Source organism: Cnephaeus nilssonii (genome assembly GCF_951640355.1).
Source record: "Cnephaeus nilssonii genome assembly, chromosome: 5".
Classification (NCBI taxonomy): domain Eukaryota; kingdom Metazoa; phylum Chordata; class Mammalia; order Chiroptera; family Vespertilionidae; genus Cnephaeus; species Cnephaeus nilssonii.
In genome coordinates, this window is record NC_137076.1 from 67,252,541 (window position 1) to 67,279,448 (window position 26,908).

At 41.2% G+C, this 26,908-nt stretch overlaps 1 protein-coding gene across 2 annotated transcripts in view; it reads right to left on the bottom strand.

The window, feature by feature from the left end:
* INTU (inturned planar cell polarity protein) overlaps positions 1–26,908 on the bottom strand; it is a 71,974-nt gene that overhangs the window by 31,364 nt on the left and 13,702 nt on the right. For both annotated transcript variants that reach the window (XM_079771341.1, XM_079771340.1), the window contains exons 2-5: positions 24,839–25,377; positions 18,823–18,908; positions 12,664–12,870; positions 1,536–1,654 (exon numbers count right to left, since the gene is read on the bottom strand). In XM_079771341.1, the coding sequence (XP_079627467.1) occupies positions 1,536–1,654; positions 12,664–12,870; positions 18,823–18,908; positions 24,839–25,377 (951 nt within the window). The remainder of the gene's footprint in view (positions 1–1,535; positions 1,655–12,663; positions 12,871–18,822; positions 18,909–24,838; positions 25,378–26,908) is intronic.

Here is a 26,908-nt window from a genome sequence, read left to right on the forward strand (position 1 = left end):
GGTGACATGGCTGGCAGCGGGGGCAGTTAGGGGCGACCAGGCCAGCAGGGGGGGCAGTTAGGGGGCAATTAGGCCAGCATGGGGGGGGCAGTTCGGGGCGACCAGGCAGGCAGGCAGGTGAGCGATTAGGAGCCAGCGGTCTAGGATTGTGAGAGGGATCCCAGATTGGAGAGGGTGCAGCCTGGGCTGAGGGGACCCCCACCCCCCTGTGCACGAATTTCGTGCACCAGGCCTCTAGTAAAATTATAAACAGTCATTCAGAAAAGATTGCATATGGAATGATTTAAGAACTGCATACCTAATAAGCACACTTCTTGGCATATCCCTAACTGCCAAATAGAAAAGATAATTGTACAATAACAAAAATATATTCTGAAGTAGTTTTTAAAAACCCCACAGAAACTCAAACAAAAGTATACCCATAACAGTAAAAGAAGAAGAAGAAGAAGGAGGAGGAGGAGGAGGAGGAGGAGGAGGAGGAGGAAGCTTCCATTCCAGTGTGTTAATTTAATATATCAGGTCTGATTGCCTACGTATGAACTTGCTTTACTAAAGTGATTACAAAAAAAGGAAGACATGGTCCCAGCTTATAAGGTGATAATTCAATATGGGACACAGCTACATAAACAAATAAACAAAATGTAAGTCAGATTTAAAATGTCCCTCAAGGAAACTGTTGGAGTGATGTAATTTTTACTGGAAAATGGAAAAAGAAAAGTTAAAGCCTAGAAAATCCAACTTGACATTTTATCAGTATTTGAGGCCTCTTAAAATTTGAGATAAACTATTTTTGTAAAGTCAAAGATTGTTGGAATATTAAGGGAGAAAATAGCTTATACTTCAGAGATTTATTGTATGAAAAGAAAAACCAACTCCAAAACAAAACTTAAAAGCTTTTGAGCCTCTTCTTCCCATAAGTTAACTATGGCATCTCAAAGTCAGGGCTGGTTAAGTCAGTGTATACTGGTATACTTTGCTGTATAATTGACTATATGATGTATTTTATTTTTCCAAAAATTATTTGATATCACTCTTGCTTATCCATCACTGAAAAAATCTGCACAGATGATACTGCATTCCAAATATGCCTCCTGAAGTGTATTCTGTCTTTTTCTATCACTGTTGTAAGAATCATAAGAAAAATAAGCATTTAGTCATTCTTACCAACCACAAAGTATTACCCACCCAGCAAGTTAACAATCAAGATAAAATCATGAAAAAGCCAAGACTCATCATAATACCATGCTTAAGAGATACCACCTTCATAAAATAAGTTCTAAAGTATAGGTCACTGGTCCAACTTTGTGATTTGAAGTGTACCAGAACACCCAGATCTACAGCCATATTGAGAACCTATACTTTAAGTAGATGACTAGTAGAAATAACTTAGGTGAGAAGCAAAGTATCTGCAGATATATCTACATTATAGACACAAATATATTTGTATAATAGATATTTCTATTAGCATTTTGTCAGAATCAAGGTAAAGAACTTGAAAGAAAAATAATTAAAGCTAAGTTAAAATCAATTATTACCTAGTAACTTGTGTCCCAGTTACATTTTCCAGCATGTCACACAGCGTGAGAAATATCCCTCTCACACTTTTAAGTTTCTGAGATGCATCAGACACTGGATAATGATAAAGAATTTCCTGCTGTTAAATGAAAACAAACAAACAAAAATGATCACACTCCTCTATTTTTCCAGCCATTATATTTTGTCATGGAAAGTTCAGTTTGTATTTAGAAAAGAACAACAATAAAAAGAATCTTTTCAGCTTCAGTAGGAGTTTTACTCAAACATAAGAAGAGATATATGCTTAGAATTTTAACACAGTTGAAAATATAAGTTAGAGACTGTCAAAATTGGTGATGATGTCAAAATATACATATACTGAATAGGACACTAATTAGTTGGAATAATTTCAAACAATGTTTTAAACTTTAATCTCCTTTACAATAAATTCTAATATTAATATTTTATTATATTTCATTATACAAATATTTTTACACATATGGTATCTGTGTAGATATCATATGTAACTTTTAGGAATCCTTAAATTTAATTACTTTCATACTGACTTTAAAAGGATCATCTTTGTCATTTTTGGTGAATTTGTTAAATTATTAAATCTTTATTTAAACCCAAAACAATACTGAAATTAAAAAGTGAGAACACAAAACTACATTAGAGTAGTGCAGATAGGAAGAAACATTATAATATTATAAAATTTGAAAGGGTTTTCCTACCACAAATTAATCTGAATGAACTCTTTAAAAAGCAGCACATTTTAAATTATGTAAAATACTAGATCTATAGGATAAATCTCAGAATGCTTACTACTTTTCAATTTTCAAGAAGAGCCTTTCCCAGGAAATATGAAGTTTTAACAAAATAACAAATTTCAAAATCAGGATGTGCACTGTGCTAGAACTTTTACACAAAGGGATGAATCATTCTGGACCTCCCTTTTTTGCTGTTACTTAAAGCAACATGACATTTTTCTTACAAGGCAAATAAAAAGCAGGAAAATTACAAATTTCCAGATAGAAACCTTGGAGAATTCAGAGTAGTTTCCACTAATACTGTTTAATGGCAAAATGCATAAATATTAATATAGCCACTATTGAAAGCCCAAACTCTTTTTTTTTTCCAATTTTTTTATTAAGGTATTATATGTGTACATATCTTACCATTGCCCTCCCCACACCCCACTCCCATATATGCCCCCACCCCCCAGAGTTTTGCATCCATTGGTTATGCTTATATGCATGCATACAAGTCCTTTGATTGATCTCTTATCTCCCCCACCTCTCCCTAACCTTCCCCTTGTAATTTGACAGTCTGTTTGATGCTTTACTGTCTCTGTATCTATCTTTTTGTTCAAGTTTATAATGTTCTTTATTATCCATAAATGAGTGAGATCATGTGGTATTTTTCTTTCATTGACTGACTTATTTCACTTAACATAATGTTCTCCAATTCCTCCCAGGTTGCTGCAAATGATGAGAATTCCTTCTTTTTTATGGCAGCATAGTATTCCATTGTGTAGATGTACCAGTTTTCTGATCCAGTCATCTGCTGACGGGCACCTAGGCTGTTTCCAAATCTTAGCTATGGTGAATTGCGCTGCTATGAACATAGGGGTGCATATATCCTTTCTAATTGGTGTTTCTAGTTTCTTCGGATATATTCCCAGGAGTGGGATTACTGGGTCAAATGGGAGTTCCATTTTCAGTTTTTTGAGGAAACTCCATACTGTTCTCCACAGTGGCTGCACCAGTCTGCAATCCCACCAGCAGTGCACGAGGGTTCCTTTTTCTCCGCATCCTCGCCAACACTTGTCGTTTGTTGATTTGTTGATGATAGCCATTCTGACAGGTGTGAGATGGTACCGCATTGTTGTTTTGATTTGCATCTCTCGGATAATTAGTGACGTTGAGCATGTTTTCATGTGTCTCTTGGCCTTCCTTCTGTCTTCTTTTGAAAAGATTCTATTTAGGTCTGTTGCCCATTTTTTTATTGGATCATTTATCTTCCTTTTATTAAGTTGTATAAGCTGCCTGTAGATGTTGGAGATTAAACCTTTATCAGTGATGCCATTTGCAAATATGTTCTCCCATGCAGTGGGCCTTCTTGTTGTTTTGTTGATGGTTTCTTTTGCTGTGAAAAAGCTTTTTATTTTGATGTAGTCCCATTTGTTAATTTTCTCTTTAGCTTCCATTGCCCTAGGGGCAGTGTCAGTGAAGAATTTCTTTTGGCATATGTCTGACATTTTGCTGCCTGTGGATTGCTCTAGTATTTTTATGGTTTCCCGTCTTACGTTTAAGTCCTGTATCCATTTTGAGTTTATTTTTGTGTATGGCGTAAGTTGGTGATCAAGCTTCATTTTTTTGCATGTATCTGTCCAATTTTCCCAACACCATTTATTGAAGAGACTGTCTTTATTCCATTGTATGTTCATGCCTCCTTTGTCAAATATTAATTGAGCATAGTGGTTTGGGTCAATATCTGGATTCTCTATTCTGTTCCATTGATCTATATGTCTGTTCTTGTGCCAGTACCAGGCTGTTTTGAGAACAGTGGCTTTGTAATACAGCTTGAAATCTGGTATTGAGATCCCTCCTACTTTATTCTTCTTTCTCAGGATTGCTGTGGCTATTCGGGGTCTTTTTTTATTCCAGATGAATTTTTGGAGAGCTCTTTCAAGGTCTGTGAAATATGCAGTTGGTATTTTAATGGGGAGTGCATTGAATCTATAGATTGCTTTGGGTAGTATGGACATTTTAATGATGTTGATTCTACCAATCCATGAACATGGTATGTTCTTCCATCTGTTTACGTCTTCCTCTATCTCTTTTTTCAGTGTCCTGTAGTTTTCCGCATATAGGTCTTTTACCTCCTTAGTTAAGTTTATTCCTAGGTATCTTAATTTTTTTGGTGCGATGGTAAATGGGATTGCCTTTTTAGTCTCTCTGTCTGTAAGTTCACTATTGGTGTAGAGAAAGGCCATAGATTTCTTGGCGTTAATTTTGTATCCTGCTACATTGCCGAATTCATTTATTAAGTCTATTAGTTTTTTGACGGAGTCTTTCGGATTTTTTATGTACAATATCATGTCGTCTGCAAATAAAGACAGCTTTACTTGTTCTTTTCCAATCTGGATGCCTTTTATTTCTTCTTCTTGTCTAATTGCAATGGCTAATACTTCCAGTACTATGTCAAACAGGAGTGGTGAGAGTGGGCATCCCTGTCTTGTTCCTGTTCTTAGGGGAAATGTCTTTAGTTTTTGTCCATTGAGTATGATGTTTGCTGTGGGTTTATCATATATAGCTTTTATTATGTTGAGGTATGAGCCATCTATTCCCACCTTGTTGAGAGCTTTTATCAAGAAAGGGTGTTGGATTTTGTCAAATGCTTTTTCTGCATCAATTGATATGACTATGTGATTTTTATCTTTCAATTTGTTTATGTGATGTATCACGTTTATTGATTTGCGGATATTGTACCATCCTTGCATTCCTGGGATAAATCCTACTTGGTCATGGTGTATGATCTTTCTGATGTACTGCTGGAGCCGATTTGCTAGAATTTTGTTGAGGATTTTGGCATCTATGTTCATGAGGGATATTGGTCTGTAATTCTCTTTCATTGTGTTGTCTTTATCTGGTTTTGGTATTAGGGTGATGCTGGCTTCATAGAAGGAGCTTGGAAGTGTTCCTTCCACTTGAATTTTTTGGAATAGTCTGAGGAGGATAGGTTTTAGTTCTTCCTTGAATGTTTGGTAAAACTCTCCTGTGAAGCCATCAGGCCCCGGGCTTTTGTTTGCCGGAAGCTTTTTGATGACTGCTTCAATTTCGTCCATAGTTATTGGCCTATTGAGCTGTTTAGATTCTTCTTGATTGATTTTTGGAAGGTTATATTTTTCTAGGAATATGTCCATTTCCTCCAGATTGTCCAGTTTGTTGGAATAGAGTTGTTCGTAGTATTTTGTAACAATCCTTTGTATCTCAGCGGGGTCTGTTGTTATTTCACCTCTTTCATTTCTGATTTTGTTTATTTGGGTCCTCTCTCTTTGCTTCTTGGTGAGCCTGGCTAGAGGTCCATCAATCTTGTTTATCCTTTCAAAGAACCAGCTCTTGGTTTTGTTGATCTTATGTATTGTTTCTTTGGTCTCTATGTCATTTATCTCCGCTCTGATCTTTGTTATTTCCTTCCTTCTGGTTACACTGGGCTTTTCTTGCTGCTCTTTTTCTAGCTCTTTGAGTTGTAGGGTTAAGTAATTTATTACCATTGTTTCTTGTTTTTTGCAATAGGCCTGTAGAGCTATGAACTTCCCTCTCAAGACTGCTTTCGCTGTGTCCCATAGATTTTGGATTGTTGTGTTTTCATTGTCATTTGTTGCCATGATGTTTTTTATTTCTTCCTTGATCTCTCTGGTGACCCAGTCCTTGTTTAATAGCATACTGTTTAGTCTCCATGTGTTTGATTTCTTTGGATTGTATTTATTGTAGTTGATTTCCAGTTTTATGCCACTGTGATCTGAGAAGATGCTTGATATAATTTCTATCTTCTTGAATTTGAAGAGACTTTGCCTGTGACCCAGCATATGGTCTATCTTTGAAAATGACCCATGTGCACTTGAGAAGAATGTATATTCCGTGGCTTTGGGGTGAAATGTTCTGAAGATGTCAATTAATTCCATCTGGTCTAGTGAGTCATTTAGGATTGCTGTTTCTTTGCTGATTTTTTGTTTAGAGGATTTGTCCAGTGGTGATAGTGGGGTATTAAAGTCTCCTACTATGATTGTGTTGCTATTAATCTCTCCCTTGATATCCTCCAGGAGTTTTTTTATGTATTTGGGTGCTCCTATATTGGGAGCGTATATGTTTACCAGAATTATTTCTTCTTGTTGGATTTCTCCCTTTAGTATTATGAAGTGGCCTTCCTTATCTCTTGTTATGGCATTTACTTTGAGGTCTATTTTGTCAGATATAAGTATTGCTACCCCAGCTTTTTTTTCATTTCCATTTGCCTGAAAGATATTTTTCCATCCCTTCACTTTCAATCTGTGTGAGTCTCTTGTTCTGAGGTGGGTCTCTTGTAGACAGCATATATATGGGTCGTGTTTTTTTATCCATTCAGCTACTCGATGTCTTTTGATTGGAGCATTTAGTCCGTTTACATTTAAAGTTATTACTGAAAGGTATTTGTTTGCAGTCATATCTATTTTTGTGTCTGTATTCCTTCTTACCTGTTTATTTCTTCTTTTTACAGTATTCCCTTTAGCAATTCTTGCATTGCTGGTTTGGTGGTGATAAACTCCCTGAGGCTTTTTTTGTCTGCAAAGCTCCTGATTTCCCCTTCAATTTTGATTGATAGTCTTGCTGGATATAGTATTCTTGGATTCAGTCCTTTGCTTTGCAACACTTTGTATACCTCCTTCCATTCACTTCTAGCTTGTTGTGTTTCTGATGAGTAATCATTTGACAATCTGATGGGTGTTCCTTTGTAGGTAACTCTCTGTCTCTCTCTTGCCGCCTTTAGGATTCTCTCTTTATCATTTATATTTGCCATTGAAATTATGACATGTCTTGGTGTGGGTCTTTTGGGGTTGATCCTGCTTGGGACTCTCTTTACTTGCGTAACTTTTATCTTTCCCATATCCGGGAAGTTTTCTGTCATTATTTCTTCAAATAGATTTTCTAATCCCTGCTGCTCTTCTTGTCCTTCTGGCAGCCCTATTATACGCATGTTACTTCATTTCATGTTGTCCCGAAGCTCCCTTAGGCTTTCCTCCTGCTTTTTAATTTTTTTCTCCAATTGCTGTTCAGCTTGAGCTTGTTTCTGTACCTGATCTTCTAACTCACTAATTCGGTCCTCTGCTTCTTGTAATCTACTGTTGAAACTTTCCATGGTGTTTTTGATTGTAGCTATATCACTTTTCATTTCTTCCTGATTCTTGCATAAGTTGTTGATTTTCTCATCCATCCGATGTATAAATTCCATGACCATTACTCTGAACTCCTTTTCGGTCATGTTGCAAGCTTCATTTTCACTAATTTCCTTTCTTGGCGACTCCACATTTTCTTTCCTCTGTGAGTTATTTCGTTTCCCCATTCTGGCTATTACCAGAAAGCTCAAGCTTCTGTTTGCGTGGACCTGGGCCGTGTGCTGTGGGGACTTCGCTCCACCCTAGTTTCACTGAAGTGCTCTGACACTAGGACGTGTGACTGTCTTTGGTTGGTGGGAACCAAACTTGCCCAGGATCAGTGTCCCCAGTGTTCCATGTGGTCTCGTGTGCACATTTAGAATCAGGGGCCCTGTCTGCACCACACTGTTGGTATGTGCCGAGAATGAGATCCTTAGCATGTGCCAGGAGTCAGAGTTTCCCTGTGTCTGCACCAAGACTCGAGTGTCAAAGTCTCTGTTGCCTTGTGCGGTTTCTCGTTGAGAATCAGGGTCCCTGTGTGTGCACGCACCAACAATTGGGGTCGCTGGCTCTTAGTGTGAATGCGCTGTGAGTCAGGGATCCCAGGCAGCTGTGTCCGGCGTGCCAAATTCCCTGAAGTGGGGCTGCGTCCTGTGTGTGCTCTCTCTACTGAGCCAAACCGGCTAGAGCGCACATTCTTAAAAACCTGAAGGTGAGCCGGCTCAGTGCACTCTCCCAAAGTCCCAGAAGGGGGGCGGAGTCCGTCCTGCGCGCCAAATTCCCCAAAGGGAAGCCCCTCTGTGCACGCTTTTAAGAATCTCCGAAGTGGGAGCTGTGACCCGCGAGCCAAATTCCCCCAAATTCCCCGAAGGGGAGCCCTCTGTGTGCACTGACAAATTTCCCCGACGGGGAGCTGCTTCTGTCCCGTGCGCGAGCGCGCGCCAAATTCCCTAAGAGGGAGCGCGTCCCTGCGCAAAGCTCGGCAGCTTGCGCCGGGGGCGGGTCTATCAGTTACTATGGCGCTTTCCGCACGCCTGTGGGCGCTCAGCAGCTTGGGGGAGGGGCGGGTCTATCAGTTACTATGGCGCTATCAGCGCCTGCGAGGAGGGGGATAGGCTCTTTGACTCACGGAAATCTGCCGGGAAGTCTGGATTCTTGTTTGTTTGTCTGAAGCTGTGATAGCAGTTCTCTGTCCCCAGTGGCTGCAGGGTCCTGGTTTGTGTCAGAAGCCAGGATCCGAGTCTCAGGCAGCTCTGTTTCCCAAGATGGCGTGGTCTCTGCGTCCGCACCAGCCGCCGAGAAGTGTCCGCTTTGTGCGCGGGGCTCCGCCGTCTAGGGCTGCCCTGTTCGGGAGCCCCTTGGAAGACCTGCAGAATCTAACTGACCCTATCTCATACACACACACACACACCACACACATCTACACTCTCCTCTGTGGGTTCCTCACTCACACTCTCTCTCTCCCTACCTTCCTGCCGGTCGCCATCTTTTTTCCTTTTTTCGAAAGCCCAAACTCTTATAATATTATCAGATATTTTCCTTGGTTCTCTCTCTAAGACTGTTCTACTTCTTGCTTTGGTCTCTTTTTACAAGAAGTAATTATGTGACATGGTATGTATATCTTGGCAACTTTTACATTAGGACAAATATAAGTAATGACAAACAATACACATCTGCTTTTTATGCTTATTAATAAACACATTCAATATATGCAAATTGCTATGGAATGTGTTGGCCATATACACTCTTCCTAACAACTCAAATCTTCTTGCAATATTTTTAGTGTAAAAACAGTTAAACACTTTATCTCTAGAAATTAAGTCAAACATCAGTTAAGATCTTCTGTTATGTCTATTTAAAACTTTGGCCGAAACCGGTTTGGCTCAGTGGATAGAGCGTCGGTCTGCGGAGTGAAAGGTCCCAGGTTCGATTCCGGTCAAGGGCATGTACATTGGTTGTGGGCACATCCCCGGTGGGGGGTGTGCAGGAGGCAGCTGGTCGATGTATCTCTCTCATCGATGTTTCTAGCTCTCTATCCCTCTCCCTTTCTCTCTGTGAAAAATCAATAAAATATATTAAAAATAAATAAATAAATAAAACTTTGCTAGCCAAATAACAAATACCACTTTAACAAATAACCATATTTCCTTTTATTCATTTTGTGAAATTTCCAAATCATCTAATTCAAAGAAAACAAGCTTTTCTTAGATATGTAACTCACAGGAAAACAAAATGACCCTATGACATCTCATTGTAAAATAAGTCATACCAGTAAATAAAGGTCCTTTGAGAAAACCTCTGTGCCAACTGCTGCAGCAACCAGCCTGGAGAGCCTCCCCACTAAAGGCCCGGCAAGCTCTACAATTCCTAACCAGCTTAATTAGCTGTACTTTTAAGCACTTGCTAGCAGCATGCATTTGCAGCAACTCCCACTCTATTCAATGAGAATAAAAAGCCTCTCCTGATCACAGTGTTGATACAGGGCTGTCAACAGACAGGGAAACATCTACACACTTTCCCATGGAAAGAAAGGCAAGGATGACAAAAGGCCTCAGCAGCGTCTACTCTAAGACAAGCTGGGAAGACTCAGAGTGCTACCATCCCAGAAATTTACTGTGTGTTTTACACAATAAATGGTTAAACTTCTCGTTTGTTTTAAAGATATAAAGGACTAATCACATATGCAAAAAATTAGAATTATTAACTCTAGGTCTCTAGGCATTTCAGAACAGAGAAAATAATAAAAATATGTATAAGTAAATCCCTTCTTTCCCATTTCAATCAGTGACTAAATTTTGATATATGAAGAAGCAACCCAAGGAAATACACCCCTGGTGTAAAATGGCATTGGCACTGAGACTACAGACTGCAAAGATTTCAAAAGCAAAGAAATGCAAATTAGGTAAAACCTAATTTTAGATCCCACTTCTGCTCCAAGCATTATGGTAAACTAGATGCTCTAAGAGACTCTTGTGTTATAAAACAACTAGATCCATGACCAAAACATACGTGTTTGAACTGCTGGATATGTAAGAAGTAGAGAGGTTTCCAAGGACACCCTCTCCATACCTTTCCACGCCCCCTGCCCCACCACTGCAAAGCAAGCTGGGGCCTCAGCTGGGAGTGGGGAGTGGTGGGCAGAAAGGCAGGGGCAGGGCTGTCCTGAGGGCTGATGCCTACCACATTTGATCCGGACACGGAGCACGGGGCTAGTGGCTCAGTAGATGAGCTAAGCCTGAGACCCCTGTGTTCAATCACACACTAGTCAGTGGTAGAAGCAGAAGCAGCAAATTCTCTCGGGAGGAACACATTCCCACTTTAGAACCTTAGGGCTCCCAGAGATAAAACCAAGCAGTAAGTTTAACCAATGATCTCCAAAGACTTAAGAAGACAAGTCACCACAAGTCAGAGTCCCCTCAGAGATAGTGGGATGGGCAGATGCAGAGCAGAGAAGAACTCTGTATGAAATGCTTAGAGAAATAAAATACGGAATCACTAAGACGAGCAAGCAACAAGAGACTTCCAGAAACAGCATTGTAGATCTGTATGCATATAGTTAGAACATTTTCAGAAACTCCTAAAAATAAAACTGTGAATATTAAACACAATGGAGAGGTTAAAAAACACTATGGACATAGCAGAAGCTATAATGAAGAAAGAAAATAAAAGACATGTCTTACGGAGGAATGACTGACAGTAGACTTAGCAGCAATTACGGAAGTCTGAAGACAAAGGAATACTACCTTCAAACAGATTAGAGAAAAAAAATTACTTTTTACCTGGTTGGCATAAGCAATACCATGTCTTGACCCCATCTTCTTCCTGGCCACACCGGAAGACTACATTTCCTACCTCCTTATATCAGGAGAGAGCATATAACTAAGTGCCTAGCATATGACTAGTGCTAGGCACTGGAACATGAGCAGAAGTGGGTGACGCACTTTGATGTTGCTACTTTGAAGCCAGTCCTCTGAAATATGCCATATGTTACAGCATGTTTTCTCTCTTCTCACATTGGCCAACTGGATGCAAAAGATGCAACAGAGGACTGGGAAGCTCTTGGGAATAATGGAACCACTAGATGAAGGGCTCGGATCACAGAGCCACCCAGACAGGAACGTTTACATTGAAATGAGAAATAAACTTCCATTATGTTATCACTGAGACAAGAGGGTTGTTTATTATAGCGACTGGCCTATTCTGACTAATACAAAGTAGAATTATAAAACTACCTTTCAAGAAGGGGTGAAAAACACATAACAGATAAATAACAAAAACAATTTATCAGGAATAGACTTTCACTAAAAAGAAATTTTTAACATATATGTTTTAGGAAGAAGAAAAAAAATACCATGTAAGGACAGTCTAAGATGTAAGAAAGAATGGTAAGTAAAGAAATTGCTAAGCATATATGTAAATTTAAAGAAGGTTCATCTCTGAAATATGTAATTTTATAATATGTAATTTATATATTTTTATAAAGTATAAAATATAACAATTATTAGTAATAATATTATAATTATGCCAATTTGTGGAATTAAAAAAATGATGGCATTAAGATATTGATGACAATAGCATGTAGGTGAAGAGGGGGATGATTGAAATTAAGGCATAATAAAGCCTTGAATTATTTTAAAAAGCAATACAGATAGTGTTTAACTTTAGAATCTTGTAAGACAAATATGATAAAAATTTAAGAGTAATCACACATAAAAAGAGAACAAGAATAATAATGATACAAGCAACCCAAAATAGGTAAGGAAATATTATAGAAGTGTAGCTCAGTGGTTGAGTATCCACCTATGAACTAGAGGTCACGGTTTGATTCCCAGTCAGGGCACATGTCAGGTCACGGTTTGATTCCCAGTCAGGGCATATCCCCAGTAGAGGGTGTTCAGGAGGCAGCTGATCAATGATTCTCTCTCATCATTGATGTTTCTATCTCTCTCCCCCTTCCTCTCTGAAATCAATATATATTTCCAAATATATATTATGGAAAATCAGTTCTAACAGAATTTTTAAAGAAGACAGCAGAAACAAATTCAAGTATTTTACTAATATCTACAAATGGACTCATTGAGCTTGTCAGTTAAAATACTGCAATTAGGAGAAGAAAGAGACATACCAAAAACATAAAGACAGAATGACTGAGAAAAGTGCTTATTCTTCACTGAGAAGACTATACTAGTACAAGGTCCTTCTGTTTTCCCTGCACTTTTGAGAAGACTCACCTCCTCCTTTGAGGTCTCGGAGTCCAGCTCTAGTGTGAGATACATAACCATGTGAGGGGTGTTCAGCACATTCTGCTGGTTACCTTCAATCTCTTCTCCCCATAGAAGTTTGACTAAATCACCTTCTGTTTTCGATTGTGCATTTTTCTCTCTTGGTTGAGTCGATTCCTTTTTCACAGCATATGCATTTTCTAATGTCAGTTTCACCTTTAAAAATTAAAACAACGCATTGATGGTTCAACAAGGGAAAATCAGCTGCAGCTTTCGCAAAGGAGGCTCTGTACCTGCACATACACTCAGGTACACACAACATGCAGAGACATCTTCCTACAGCATGTGCTCCTCGGTTCCTAGCCCAGTGTCTGGCACACAGTAATGCAAATATTTATTGAGCAAGAATGTATAATTCTCTGTACAAAAATTCATTTGTTTAAACTTAATAATTGTATTATAAGTATTGACAACAAAAACAAGAAGTGCCCCCAAAAACAAAAATTAGTGTGATCTGACAGTGTAATAAAGACTAATACCACATTATGAGCACTGACTCCTCTGGGGAAAGTAAAGGAGATTCTGGATTAAAAGCAACCTCCAGCTCTGGCCAGTGTGAGTCAGTGGTTAGAGTGTCGGCCTGTGTACCGAAGGGTCGCAGGTTCCATTCCTGGTCCTGGGCAAGTGTGGGAGGCAACCAATGTGTCTCTCTCACATTGATGTCTCTCTCTCTCCATCCCTCCCTTTCTTCTACTTTCTCTAAAAATCAGTGGAAAAAATATCCTCTGGTGAGGCTTAACAAAAAAACAAAAACAAAAAAGCAACCTCCAGAGTTAGCGCTCCTTTCAAGTGAGGTGAGGTTCAAATGTTCTCTCAGACATTCTTTGTGGTCCTTTAAAGGCTCAGGAGAGTAAAGAACAATCAACGTGCTGGGTCTTGGATCATGGCCTAAATAAGATCATCTATCAGTTTTATCATGCAGTTTTCATTTCATGGCCTGATGTCCAACCAGTTTGGTAAGCGTCCAGGACATAGCCTTTTTCCAGTTTTTGAAAGAAGCTTCCACTCCTCAGTTACCTTCCCTTGACAAAGGAGCTAAGTGTCTAGATGACCGCTGGCCAAAGATAACTCATTCATTTTAAAGCATCAGTGTGTATCTTGACTAAAAGAAGTTAAAGAATATTTAAATACTGGATTTGTGCACCAGTGGGGTCCCCTGGCCGGCCCTGCGGGGATCGGGCTGAAACCGGCTCTCCGACATCCCCTGAGGGGTCCCCGATTGTGAGAGGGCAGTTCTCGGGTGACACACTCTGGAATCGGGCTCCCTCCTCTCTGGTTCCGGGTGCGTCACCCAAGAACTGCAGCTGCCAAGTCACCGCAGCTTGGCAACTCTTGCAATGAGCATCTGCCCCCTGGTGATCAGTGCATGTCATAGCTACCGGTCAGAGCATCTGCCCCCTCGTGGTCATTGTGGATCATAGCTACTGGTCGGAAGGTCGCTTAGGCTTTTATATATACAGACTAGAATTCGTGCACCAGTGGAGTCCCTTGGCCTGGCCTGTGGGATCGGGCTGAAACCGGCTCTCCGACATCCCCTGAGGGGTCCCGGATTGTGAGAGGGCACAGGCCAGGCCGAGGGACCCCACCGGTGCATGATCGGGGCCAGGGAGGGACACGGGAGGTTGGCCAGCTGGGAGGGACCGTGGGAGGGCTCCAGGGCATGTCTGGCCCGTCTCGCTCAGTCCCGATCAGCTGGACCCCAGCAGCAAGCTAACCTACCAGTCGGAGAGTCTGCCCCCTGGTGGTCAGTACATGTCATAGTGACTGGTCAACCCTTTGACTGTCTGCCCCCTGGTGGTCGGTGCACATCGTAGCAAGCTGTTGAGTGGCCTTAGCATATCAGCAGCTTATTACGCTTTGATTGGTTGAACAGACGACTGGAAGACTGGACACTTAGCATATTAGGCTTTTATTATATAGGATACTTAATTTTATGTAGCAGGGACATCATCATAAGCTAGAGAGGCACAAAATATCCCTATTGTTTAAAATTGACCAGACTACAGATGAGTAAAGCAAACATTCTAGCTGTAATAATCCATAACATTTTAACTTTAAACACTAACATACAATGATTATTTTAAAATTAGATTACATTTTAAAAGTAAAAAAAATAAATTCATGCTTATCAAGAAAAAAGTCTGCTCAATATGTGTATATTAAGTATATTGTATACTTTAAAAAATTACATTATATAACTTAGATATATACAATTTTTATTTGTCAAGCATACCTCAGTAAAGCTGGGGGGGGGGGAGAAGTCTGCTCAATATTTAAAAACAGATAAAATTGTTTGTACATAGTAAGTTGCATTTAGGGATAAAATATCTAAAAACTATTATCAAGACAGTAATAATCTCTATTTTTAAAAATGTATTACAAGAGGTACTATTTTCAAGGCCAACTTTAAATATATGATAAATACTAACACATTAGGAACTCTTTTTAATAATGAGCTTTATCTATTTATATATTTTTATTAAAAAAGTGAAGCATGTTATTTTATTTTATTTTATTTTATTTTTTTTTAAGAGAGCTTTTATTTAGAAAATCACAGGTAGAAGAAGTCATTCATAGAAGTAATGGGCTTAGAAAACAAGTTATAGAGGCAAAAGAAGGGCCCTTGGATCTTAGAAGTGAGGAAGGTAAAGGTGACATCTGAGGGGACGGGGAGGGGGAGAAGAGAGGAGGGGAAAGAAGAGGCACCAGCCTGCTCCCCTGGGCTGGATCCTTCATCCTAAAGCTTTTAAGGCTGGAGATCTTCGGGGAGATCCCAGGGGAGGATCACAATAGGATATTCATTAGCTTTCCAGGTGGGACCTTTCAGGTCTTGGTCTCCACTGATTGGTCGGCTCCAAGGAGCATGTTATTTTAAAAAATTCATTCATAATCAATCCCACCAGCCCATCCAACAAATGTTTGCATTATACTATAAAATAAATCCCCAATGAATAAAACCTTTCAAAAGAAAAATATCTAGGTGTCTTCTTTTTTGTTGGCAAGGAGTGAGTATGACTGTGTTAAATTTTGCTATTTATAGCTATCTGTGACATTTCAGGGGCACTCAGTTATCTTTGTCTACATAAAGTAAATTAAGTCACATAAGCATCTTTTCTAAAATAAGTCTCAGAGTTTATTTTAGTAACAAGTAGAAAAGAAAAGAGACATGAAGTTTAAATTCATCAATATGTATACATTCAGAATAAAGATAAACTAGGTCACAATTAGCAGTAATCTGTATAGAGAGCAGGAGGGGAGAAATCCCTCATGAAATTTTTCTGAGGCCTGGTGATATCTTTCTTTACAAAACATTTAATATCATTCCAAATGGAAAAGATCAAACTTTATTAAATTTTTTGTTTTCTGTAAATCTGATATTGAGAAATGGACCCTGGGTATTAGAACACTGTATCAAAAAAGGCTGAGTATAAAATTAGTATATCTGGGGTGGGGGGGAATATTAAGCAAACTAAACAAAAATATAAAAAACTAGTAGCCCGTTTGCACGAAGATTCGTGCAATAGACCTTCATTCACCTGGCTGCCTGCACCAGTTTTCTGCCGGCACCAGGGACCCAGGCCTTGGCTGTGGCCACCGCCTTCTGCCTTTTTCAGGGTCGGGGCTTGGCCCCAGGCGGTGGCCTTGGGCTCAGCTGCACTCAACATCCTTGCTAAGGATCGCAGGAGCCGACCCCCAGTGGTTTTCTGCGATCCATGCAGGCTCCCTGCTGGTGCCCAAGGCCGGGAAAGCCTCCGCCCCAGGCTTTCCTGGCCTTGGGCTCGCTGCACCCAGTGTCCCTGCTACCGATCACATGAGCCGACCCCCAGTGGTTTCCTGCAATCCATGCAGGCTCCCCGCTGGTGCCCAAGGCCCGGAAAGCCTCCGCCCCAGGCTTTCCTGGCCTTGGGCTCGCTGCACCCAGTGTCCCTGCTACCGATCACATGAGCCGACCCCCAGTGGTTTCCTGCGATCAGTGCAGGCTCCCCGCTGGTGCCCAAGGCCCGGAAAGCCTCCCCTGGGACCCCCAGGAGCAGCGGGAGGGGCCGGGCCACGCCCCCCAGGTGGCCGATCGACCCCCGGAACCCCCGGAACCCCCGGGAGGGGCGGGAGGGGCAGGGCCACACCCCCCCAGGTGGCCGATCAACCCCGGGACCCCCGGGAGGGGCGGGAAAGGCCCGGCCACGCCCCCCCGGGGTGCCGATCGCCCCAGGCACCCCGGGGAGCCGCGGCATGGGTCCGGCCACGCCCCCCGGGGTGCCGATGGGCCCGGCCACGCCCGCCGGGGTGCCGATCGCCCCAGGCACCCTGGGGAGCTGCGGCATGAGCTCGGCCAAGCCCCCCCCGGGGTGCCGATTGCCCCAGGCACCCCCGGGAGCGGCGGCATGGGTCCGCCCACGCCCCCCCCAGGGTGCCGATGGGCCCGGCCACGCCCCCCGGGGTGCCGATTGCCCCAGGCACCCCCAGGAGCGGCGGCATGGGTCCGCCCACGCCCCCCCGGGGTGCCTATTGCTCCAGGCACCCCTGGGAGCGGCGGCATGGGTCCGGCCACGCCCCCCCCAGGGTGCTGATGGGCCCGGCCACGCCCCCCGGGGTGCCGATTGCCCCAGGCACCCCCGGGAGCGGCGGCATGGGTCCGGCCACGCCCCCCCCAGGGTGCTGATGGGCCCGGCCACGCCCCCCGGGGTGCCGATCGCCCCAGGCACCCCGGGGAGTGGCGGCATGGGTCCGGTCACGCCCCCCCGGGGTGCCGATGGCCCCAGGCACCCCCCGGAGCGGCGGCCTGGGCCCGGTCACTGGGCACTGCCATCTTGATCTTCGCAACGGCGGATATGCCACCCGGAGTCCCGCCCCCAGCCTCCTGCTGGCCCAATTGTGGGCATAGCGGAGATGCGGTCAATTTGCATGTTTCTCTATTATAAGGTAAGATTACAGATCCTACATGGGAACAATAAAGATTTATCTGATGGAAATTAATATATGGTTAAGGTAAGGAAGAGTTGAATAGACATTTTTTTTTAAGGAATGATCTTAGAAGGATATGAAAAACAGTGTTTGGTATGAGGTTTTGACCTAAGTAAGCAACATGTAAGCATTATATGGCCTGAAAAACTATTTTATGAGGATGGCAGTGGGTAATGCTCTCAATATCTGTATGCATGAATAAAAATATAAACATAAGCATAAACATGAAATCCTTGAGTAAGGATCTGATGAAGCGAATGGCTTGGGGGTCAGGAGGTTCTTTTATCTGAGATTGAGAATTTAGGAGTATCCAAAACAGAATACATGCGAGCCTTTGATGATGTTCCTTGGAAATGCAAGAAATCTAGAATTTGGGGAAATCCTGAGCACAGAATTTGTGACAAACTAGATAGGAGCTCTGAAGACTGTTCCCGGACACTGGGTTTGGGGAGGAGTGGCTGGGAGGGGGGAAAAGCTGGTTGCAGGAGCACGAGATGAGTGACATCCTAGGGAAGCAGCCATCACAGGGACAGGCCAGATGGGCTGGAACGTCAGTGAGAGCTGTACCGTCTTTTCTAGCTGAGATTCTTGTGGGTGGAAAGGTCCAAAGATAGGGCATGATTCCCCAGAAATGACAAAAGGAAATGACTTAAAATAACAATTCACCAATTTTACTTTGGGCAGCAACAGCAACCTAAAATTTAAGGCTGGTTTGCTATGCTTCATGAAGAACAAGACACTTGAAAACCAACGTTAATGTTATACTTGGCACACACCAGCACTTCTTTTCTGTGGTACACAGACCTTTCCAGGACTGTTTAGAATGACTTTTCCAGGAACGGGAGTTCCATCAGCACACAGGGTAGTTATAATGGCAGACTGGTCATTATATATGTTTTTATTATTATTCTTCCTGCTTTACTGAGGATGAGTTTTATTTGTATATATGATTCTCTCTTTTTAAGAACAATCTCCAAAAGCTAAAAATGTTAACAAGATCTTAAATATTTTAAATACCCAAGTATGTAAGAACTCCTCCATTATACATGATAATTTCCAGAATCTTTAAAAAAAAAAAGAAAATAGCACAAGATGCACTTATTTTATGTTAATTCATCATAACACCCAGACAAAGAACGTCCATACCTGCATAGGCCCAGGAATGCAGGACAGAACCCTCTCTATGTTCTCAGAGGTCACATCAACATCGTTCACAGCAACAAGGACATCACCTGAGAAAAGAATAACAATGAAAGACAGTCGTGGGACTATCCCCAAACCAAAAAGACCTAGAATTGGAACGTTAAAAACCATCCATTCTGACCTCTTTAAAGTACAGTGGAAAATATGGTCCAGACATTCAAGGGCTTGTCAAGGTGAAAAAGCTCACTAGTGGCAGAGCTCATCTTCCATTCCACTCTTTCTTAAGCTACAATACAGACCAATATTGTACCGCGACTGAATACAACCCATGAATATTATAGAGATGAATATTCTCATTTTTTATACCATTGGGAGAATTATGTAAAGATAAAGGCCAAATGAAAAATTTGCAGCATAAACCAAGTATTGCACTTAACAAAATTGAATCTAACCACTTATACCCACAGTGAAAATATTCAGCTGAAATTTTAATTAAATACATGTGGTACATCATAACTCAATATGTTGTGGAATTCACTGTTGTTGATCTGTGTCTATACATAGCTCTTTGTTTCAAAGGCCCCACCATATCAAAACTCATCGCATGTTCTGATAAAAATTTCCTATGCCGTGGCTTTTCTTTAAATGTGTATGTTTATAAATCTGGGGGGTTTAATATAATAAAGATCAATCTTAAAATGGAAATTTACAATCACAACATAATTAAAGGTAATATCAAAACACCAGTAAGTTATATAATAGAAATATATACACAATAAGGTTATTTCTCATCATATTTAAATATATCATTATGAAACTGATCAATATCATATTCATCCATTAATTAATCCAATGAATATTTACTGAGCACCTACTGTGTGCCAGGCACTACAGATAGAGAACTGAATTAAACACACCAAAATCTCTAAACAGAGCTTAATACTCTTTGGGGAAAATGGATAATAAACATATATATGGATAAAATAGTGTTGATAGACAATTTTCCATCGGGCTCCCATGTTTTGTTCATCTTGCAACCCAAGGCACTGAAAGTCTTTGTTCTGGATTATCTTTTCAAAGATGTTTGTATAGTGAACAGCATTGGGTGACGGAGATAGTGTCTCCCTCAATATCTTATTATTAATAACTAGAGGCCCAGTGCATGATTAAATCATGCACATGTAGGGTCCCCTAGGCCTAACCTGCCATCCAGGCCATATCCACTGCCCCGCAAAGCCTAGCACGCTCTGCGGACACTGCTAGCAGCCTGCTCCCCGCTTTTGATGGCAGGGCGTCCGCTGGTGCTGGAGCGGACACACAGCTCCCCGCTTTCGATCGTGGGGGAGCTGGCTGTCCACTGGTGGTGGAGCGGACAGACAGCCAGCTCCCCGGCTTTGGTTTTCGATCGCGGGGGAGCTGGCTGTCTGTCTGCTGGTACACCAGGCCTTACGAAAGCCTCTGGCGTGGCAGAGGCTTTCAAAAGGCCTGGTGCCAGAGTGGACAGACAGCCAGCTCCCCCGCTTTCGTTCCCTGCTTTTGATGGTCCGCAGCAGGACGTGGGCTTGCTGCCCCAGAGGCCCCTTCTGTGCCGCAGCACAGCCATGGCGCAGACGCTGAGCTCGCGCTGCCGCTGGCGATGCGAGCTCGGCGTCCCGCCGGCCCCATCGGCCACCCTGGCCACCCCAAGTCCCGCCCCGTGGGCCTCCCGCTGGCCCAGTCGTGGGCGTAGCGGAGTGATGGTAATTTACATATTACCCTTTTATTATGTAGGATTGTTCTTTATAGAAGATTCATGTTCCCTAAGGTCAAAGTTCCTCTCTCTTTACTGCAACTCACTACAGGTATGTGTTTAGGTGTCACCTGGCCCTCTTCATGTCACCCTGGGAATGAGGATTGGGAACAGGTGAAAATGCTGTTCCTTTAGCTACTGTTATTCCTCTCTCCCCCCTCTCTGCTTCCTCCCTTGCTCTCCTTGACCTTCTATCACATGGGGAAGGGGTTAAGTGCAGAGTGAGCAGGTGGAATTTCTTAGGTCATTATGCGATGGTTTTCAATGGCCTGTACTAGGTTTAGATGCTATTCACTTCACAGCTCTGAAGGTGTGGGCATCGAGTCACTATGATGGTTAATTACTGTAGCACTTTGAGCAACCTGGTAACTTTTCTTAAAAGTAAGAACTTGTAAACTAAAATAAACTTCCAACTTCAGTTCAACCTGGGGGAGAAAAAGCAACATAGCCCTCCCTTTTTTTAAAACAGAAGATTAAATAATTGTACTATATTAAATTATTTATAGCTGCAGTGATTTTTGTTTTTAAAGAAAAGGAACAATGAATAATATCAGAGTATTGATGCAAAAGAAACCCACTTCTGGACCATTCTATCCAGGTGTTCTGTTGTCCATAAGATAATCAGAACACCTAAATGATGGCCCCATTTAAAACTTGTTCCTTTAAATTCAAACTCCACTGGAAAATGTCCCAAATAACTTTTTTCTCCAAACCCTAACGAATACAGTTCTGCAGTTGAGTGTTTTAGGGAGTGTCACCTGAAAGCATCACACTTAAGAAACCTCTAAAAGTGGGAGACATGTATCATCATAAAATATATGAAAATAAATTTTAGAGCAAGTGTAGTAAAATCTTTTTAAATGTTTAGTAGAAAAATTTCTTTCTATAAAAAAGTGTTACATCTACTTCTTATTCTCCCAGATATTTGTTTTCCTCAAGTTTTTCCGAGCACTTCCATGAAGTGACTCAGAGGCTTCCTGGACCGCACAGCATTGGCAGCCTGTGCTGGGAATTGGGCCACCACCTCTTGGTTCATAGACGGCGGCGGGGGGGAGGGCCTTAACCACTGAGCAGCACTGGCTGGACTTCCATTTGCTCTGGTCTGGGGGTGGGGTTTGGCTACAGGAGTCCAGGAGCTACCAGCTGACTGTCAAACTTGAAGAAAAACTCAGAAATAGAAATTTAAAAAATAAAGTGCAAGTCCTTGGCAGAAGGAACAGCAAAATGGCACCTAAAAAGGCGGCAAAACTTCCAAGACCCCAGCAAAGAAGCATCAGAATAGAGATCTGCTGTCTTGAAAGGAAAGAAGGAAGCCACCAAGCACTTCACTCAAAGGAGGGTCCCTCTCCTGTTAGACAAAGGCAGCGCCGCCAGCAGCGCCATCACCAGGGCAGTTTTCAGGATCCTCCGTCCTGTGGGTTACCTCACAGTTCAACCACAGACCGCACTGTGAAGGGAACTATGACAAATTTCCGTCCCAGAAGCACTTTGTGGGACTAGCAAACCCTCTATGACATTAAAATAGTCTGTTCTTTATTCCTAAAACATATAACTTTAAAAGCATAGAACATAATCATAACAAAACCTTTTGAAAAAGCAGAGAAAACAATCACCCATACTGTCCCTATACTAACCCAACACTATTAGCACTTTGTTGTATTTATACTGACTTCTAATTATTCTCCCTGTACATTTTCTTTTTACATATTTTATCCATGCAACCAATACATGTTTTTCAGGGCTTATTTTGAGGCAAGCATTTTGCTATACACCAAGGATGAAATAGTCATGTTTTTCTGACACCTCTCTCTCTCTCTCTCTACTTATTAGAATATCAGAAGCTTTTCCATCATAAAACTAAAATCATGAGCCTTATTTTTCTGGCGTTTTATTGCTAGTTAATATACATGCGGAAAAGTGCACACATTATAGTACAATACAGTAAATTATCAAAAAGTGAACACATCCATGTAACCACTCAGGTCAAAAAGTAGACTACTGGCATCCTGCGTATCTTTATGTTAAAAATAAACAGTAGGACCACCATGGTAGTAGTCTCTTTCTCTCTACAGTTTATTTTCTTTCCTCCTATACAGATGGCAAAAAAAGATCAGGCCTGGAGGTAACTGGCATTCCTAGGAGGTTCGGCAGATCAGAGTGAGGATCAGGGGAAAGGACATACGGAATTAGGAGGCTCACTGGTTATAAGCCCTCTCCACTAAGTTTCAAGAGAAAAGGGTAGAAAGATTTTTAGAGATTTGTCTATAAACCAGTCCAAACAGGTATTCAGAGCAGAAGCCCCAGGTAACTACACTTATCCTTCAGGACCCACGGAAGACTGATTCTAGGACTCCCTGCAGATATCAATATTTGTGGATGCTCAAGTTCCTCATATAAATGGCACAGTATTTGCATAAACCTACACACCTCATCCCATATGCTTTAAGTCATCACTAGATTACTTATCATACCCAATACAATGTAAATGCTATGTAAATAGTTGCTATCCTGTATCATTTCTGGAATAATGACAAGAAAAAAGCTTGTACATGTTCAGTATAGATACAACTATCCAGGGCCTAACTACATAGTACACTTCAAACAAAGTAACAGTCTTCTTCAGAGTATTTCCCATGTGAGGGTGGTTGAATCCACAGATGTGGAACCCATGGACATGAAGGGTCGAATGTATAAAGAGAATGCATTAGCTGGAATTTCCCATCATGTGGGATCCTAAAATTATGAGGGTCAGCAACAACAAGGCAGGGTTTCATAAGCAGGAATTCTGGACTCCTCTGACAGAATCAAAAGACCTAACCTTATAAATATTTTAGTCCAATCTCATCGTTTTACAAAAAAGAAAGTTGAGGATCTGAGAGAATGTAAGTATGCATTAGCTTCTGTTCTAGTTACCTATTTGCTGCATAACGAATCACCCAAAAACTCAGTAGCTTAAAGCAACAATCATGTTTAACTATGTGCGGTAATAATTTATTGTGGTCGTCACTTTGTAATATATACAAATGTTGAATCATCATGATCCCACCTTTTAAGTAAATCACATAGTACCACATACGCTGTAGTCACAGGCCCACCTAGATTTAGAGGGCTGGGCGGGGAGAGACACCCAGACTAACTCTCTATGGGACAAGGATCAGTGTGACATTGTAAGAGGAGAATGTGGGGATCTTGTTGCAACCCTTTGTAACACACACGTGGTACGGATGCCCTTCCTACTCAGGTCCTCCTTGCAAACCCCTTTCATGGTGCTTACCACACTGTGCGAAACTGTCGGCCTATTTCTGGCCCATCTCTTCCACTACAGTAGGAGCTACACAAGAGGAGCATTTGGACCATTAATCTTTGTAGTCCTGGCACCTAGCAGATGCCCAAATAATTATTTGTCAAGTCAAATTTAGACAAAGTAAAAGTATATTTTTAAAGTATCAATAAAAGTTCCTTTATCTAAATCTCTTAGGCTAGATCAACTTAAGACTGCCAGGCCTTTAGCATTGTTAATACCGTTAAGTTTTACTAATAACATATTCTCATCTGTGTCTAATTTATTTATAAGTAATAAAATTACTACTAACTCAAACATTATCTACAACAGCTTAAGATGTATCACTAATACAAAATGCTCATCTTAGTATATATTCAGAAAAACTTGTGGGCTTATTTTTCCCCCTGCAAATGGGATGTTTTATGGCAAGCATCCTTAAAGGGAAATTTATGTACAGCACCACTGTTGTTAAACATGCCAAATCCAACAGTTAAAACCATTCCAAGATCTCAGTGCATTCAAGTGCAAACATACAATTTTAAACTTCTTTTATTCATAAAATTATATATTTTTGTATAATGTTATTGGACATGTCATTCAACCCTAAATTATCACTGTACAACCAACTTATTTTCTTTTACTTTTCAGTAAATATAACCAAGATGACAAAGTTATATCATTCAAAACTCAGAAATTAGTTAAGCTGTCCCCTGGCCTAAGCAAGGCACACAAACATATTCCAGGCACTAAAGCGTCTATTTTCAGAACACTGTGCCTGGCAGTATACCACCTTTAACAATTTCACTACTGTCCCAAATATCGTCAAGGAGCCCTTAGTCTGTGAAGACCCTGGCTATACCGGTCATTCTGTTCTGATCGCGTTCCTCACAGGCATCTTTAATCCCGGGTCTCCGCAGACAGACCTGCTGTCTAGCCACAGCACTTACCAATTAACACCTGGCCACTCTTCATGGCCGATCCTCCGGGCAGCAGGCCATGGACCACCAGCCTCTCTCCACCGGCCTGCTTCCCGGTTCTTCTCCAGCTCCACTTGGTCTGATGGATGATCCCAACCAGCACTTCCAGAAGCTTGAGCTGCTCCTTGGCTTTGGTGACTGTTAGCTTTTTGGGGTTTACATAGACAGTCACATCTTTGTACCTCTGCTGAACAATGACTCCTGTTTTCTGATTGGACTGATGCTTTAGAATGGAGACTGGCCCACTATCATTGCTCTTTTTTTTATTATGGCGCTTGGGTAAAAGTCTTCTGCTTCTTAAAATTTTGGTAAACCGCTTGAGTTTGGGTTCATACTTTTTTCCTTCTTTGTAATCATCCTCTTCAATAATAATCTCATTTTCACTGAACCTGACATGATTCACAACAGGTGTCTCAGGAAGGAGGCTCTCTTCTTCGCCCTCACTCAGTTCCAAATAAAATAGCTGTCCATTTTTCTGCACACTGTCCAGCCATTCAGGCTCAAGGTCACTATGAGAAAAAAAAAAAGATAATATGAATAGCAGCCAAACATAAGAAAAAGTTATGCCTTTCTAGCATAGAGGTGAGGGTAGGGGCAGGGGCAGGGAAATGGGAGATAGAAAAGTTATTTGATTATCAGAATCTCATTATTTCTAGTAAGTGAGTACCAAGAGCTTTTTTCTGGAGGATTCTTTTTGTAGAGCCTTGAAGAACAGGGGTTGGAGAAGAAGAAATCCAAAAGACATAGTGATTGAAAAGAAAACAAATAAAAAATGAGATGGCCCCCTTCTAGAATCTGAGTTTGTGTTTTTTTAAAAAAAGAAATTAAGTTCAGCCCCTGTGTGGTTATTGTTCACATTAGACAATTTCACTGGACAATAATTTACATTACTAGTTGATCATGCATTATATCCACAGATGTAAGCCATTTGGAAATTGTACATAAAAATATCCTATTTGCATAGAAAATTTTCAGCATGGCTATTATGTTAAAATGAAAGTTAAAGACCAGTATTAATAGATGTTATTTATAGAGTAAATTTTCAAAACAGAAACATTCCCTTCACCATGAATAAAAATCGTTGCTGAAAACCATTTATGATTATCAAGAACGGGGGTTATTAACCATAGTTAATAATGATCACTTCTATAGCCTATAATTTCTGTAAAATCCCTTTTTATGAATAACAGTAGTAGGAAAAGTAAACCACATATTACATAGTTCATCATGTGACTGTAAAAGAACTTTTAACTGGGAAGCAAGCCATTGAAAGAAACAAAATTATTGCTATTAAAAATGACTAAAATAGCATTAAAAAACAAAAAATACTTAGTTAAGGTAACACAACTAATTACAAACTCTACCCTATTCAATGTTATGAACATTTACCTTTCGAACTGCGATTCTTTAAAGCAAAACACGTTCCAGTGGAAAAACTAACTAGTGGAAAGAGTCTTTTTAGAAACATGAGCTGTAATATCCTGGCATGAAAGGGTATAATTTGTGTCCTAATCATTCCATCAGATAGAAGACAGTTTGGTTTTCTGCAGTATTAGCAACTCTCATTCTTTTTACTTAAAAATCTCTTTTTAGTCCTAACTGGCTTGGCTCAGTGGATAGAGCGTCGGCCTGCGGACTGAAAGGTCCCAGGTTCGATTCCGGTCAAGGGCATGTACCTTGGTTGCGGGCACATCCCCAGTAGGGGGTGTGCAGGAGGCAGCTGATCGATGTTTCTAACTCTCTATCCCTCTCCCTTCCTTGCTGTAAAAAAAATCAATAAAATATATTTTTTTAAAAAGAAAAAAAAATCTTTTTAAATACTATGAAAATCAATAAAAAACAACACTATTCCGTTTGTTGTTCAACTCTGAAACTAACGACTGCCTTGGTCTGTGGGTGGTAATTAACACAGAATTTTTAACTATATGTGAAGAGTGGAAAAAGGCATAACTAGCCCCAAATATCAAAACTAGTATTTCATTGGCACTTGTTGGTTCCCACTATGGCATCATTTTAGCACCCACCACTTACTGCAGGTTA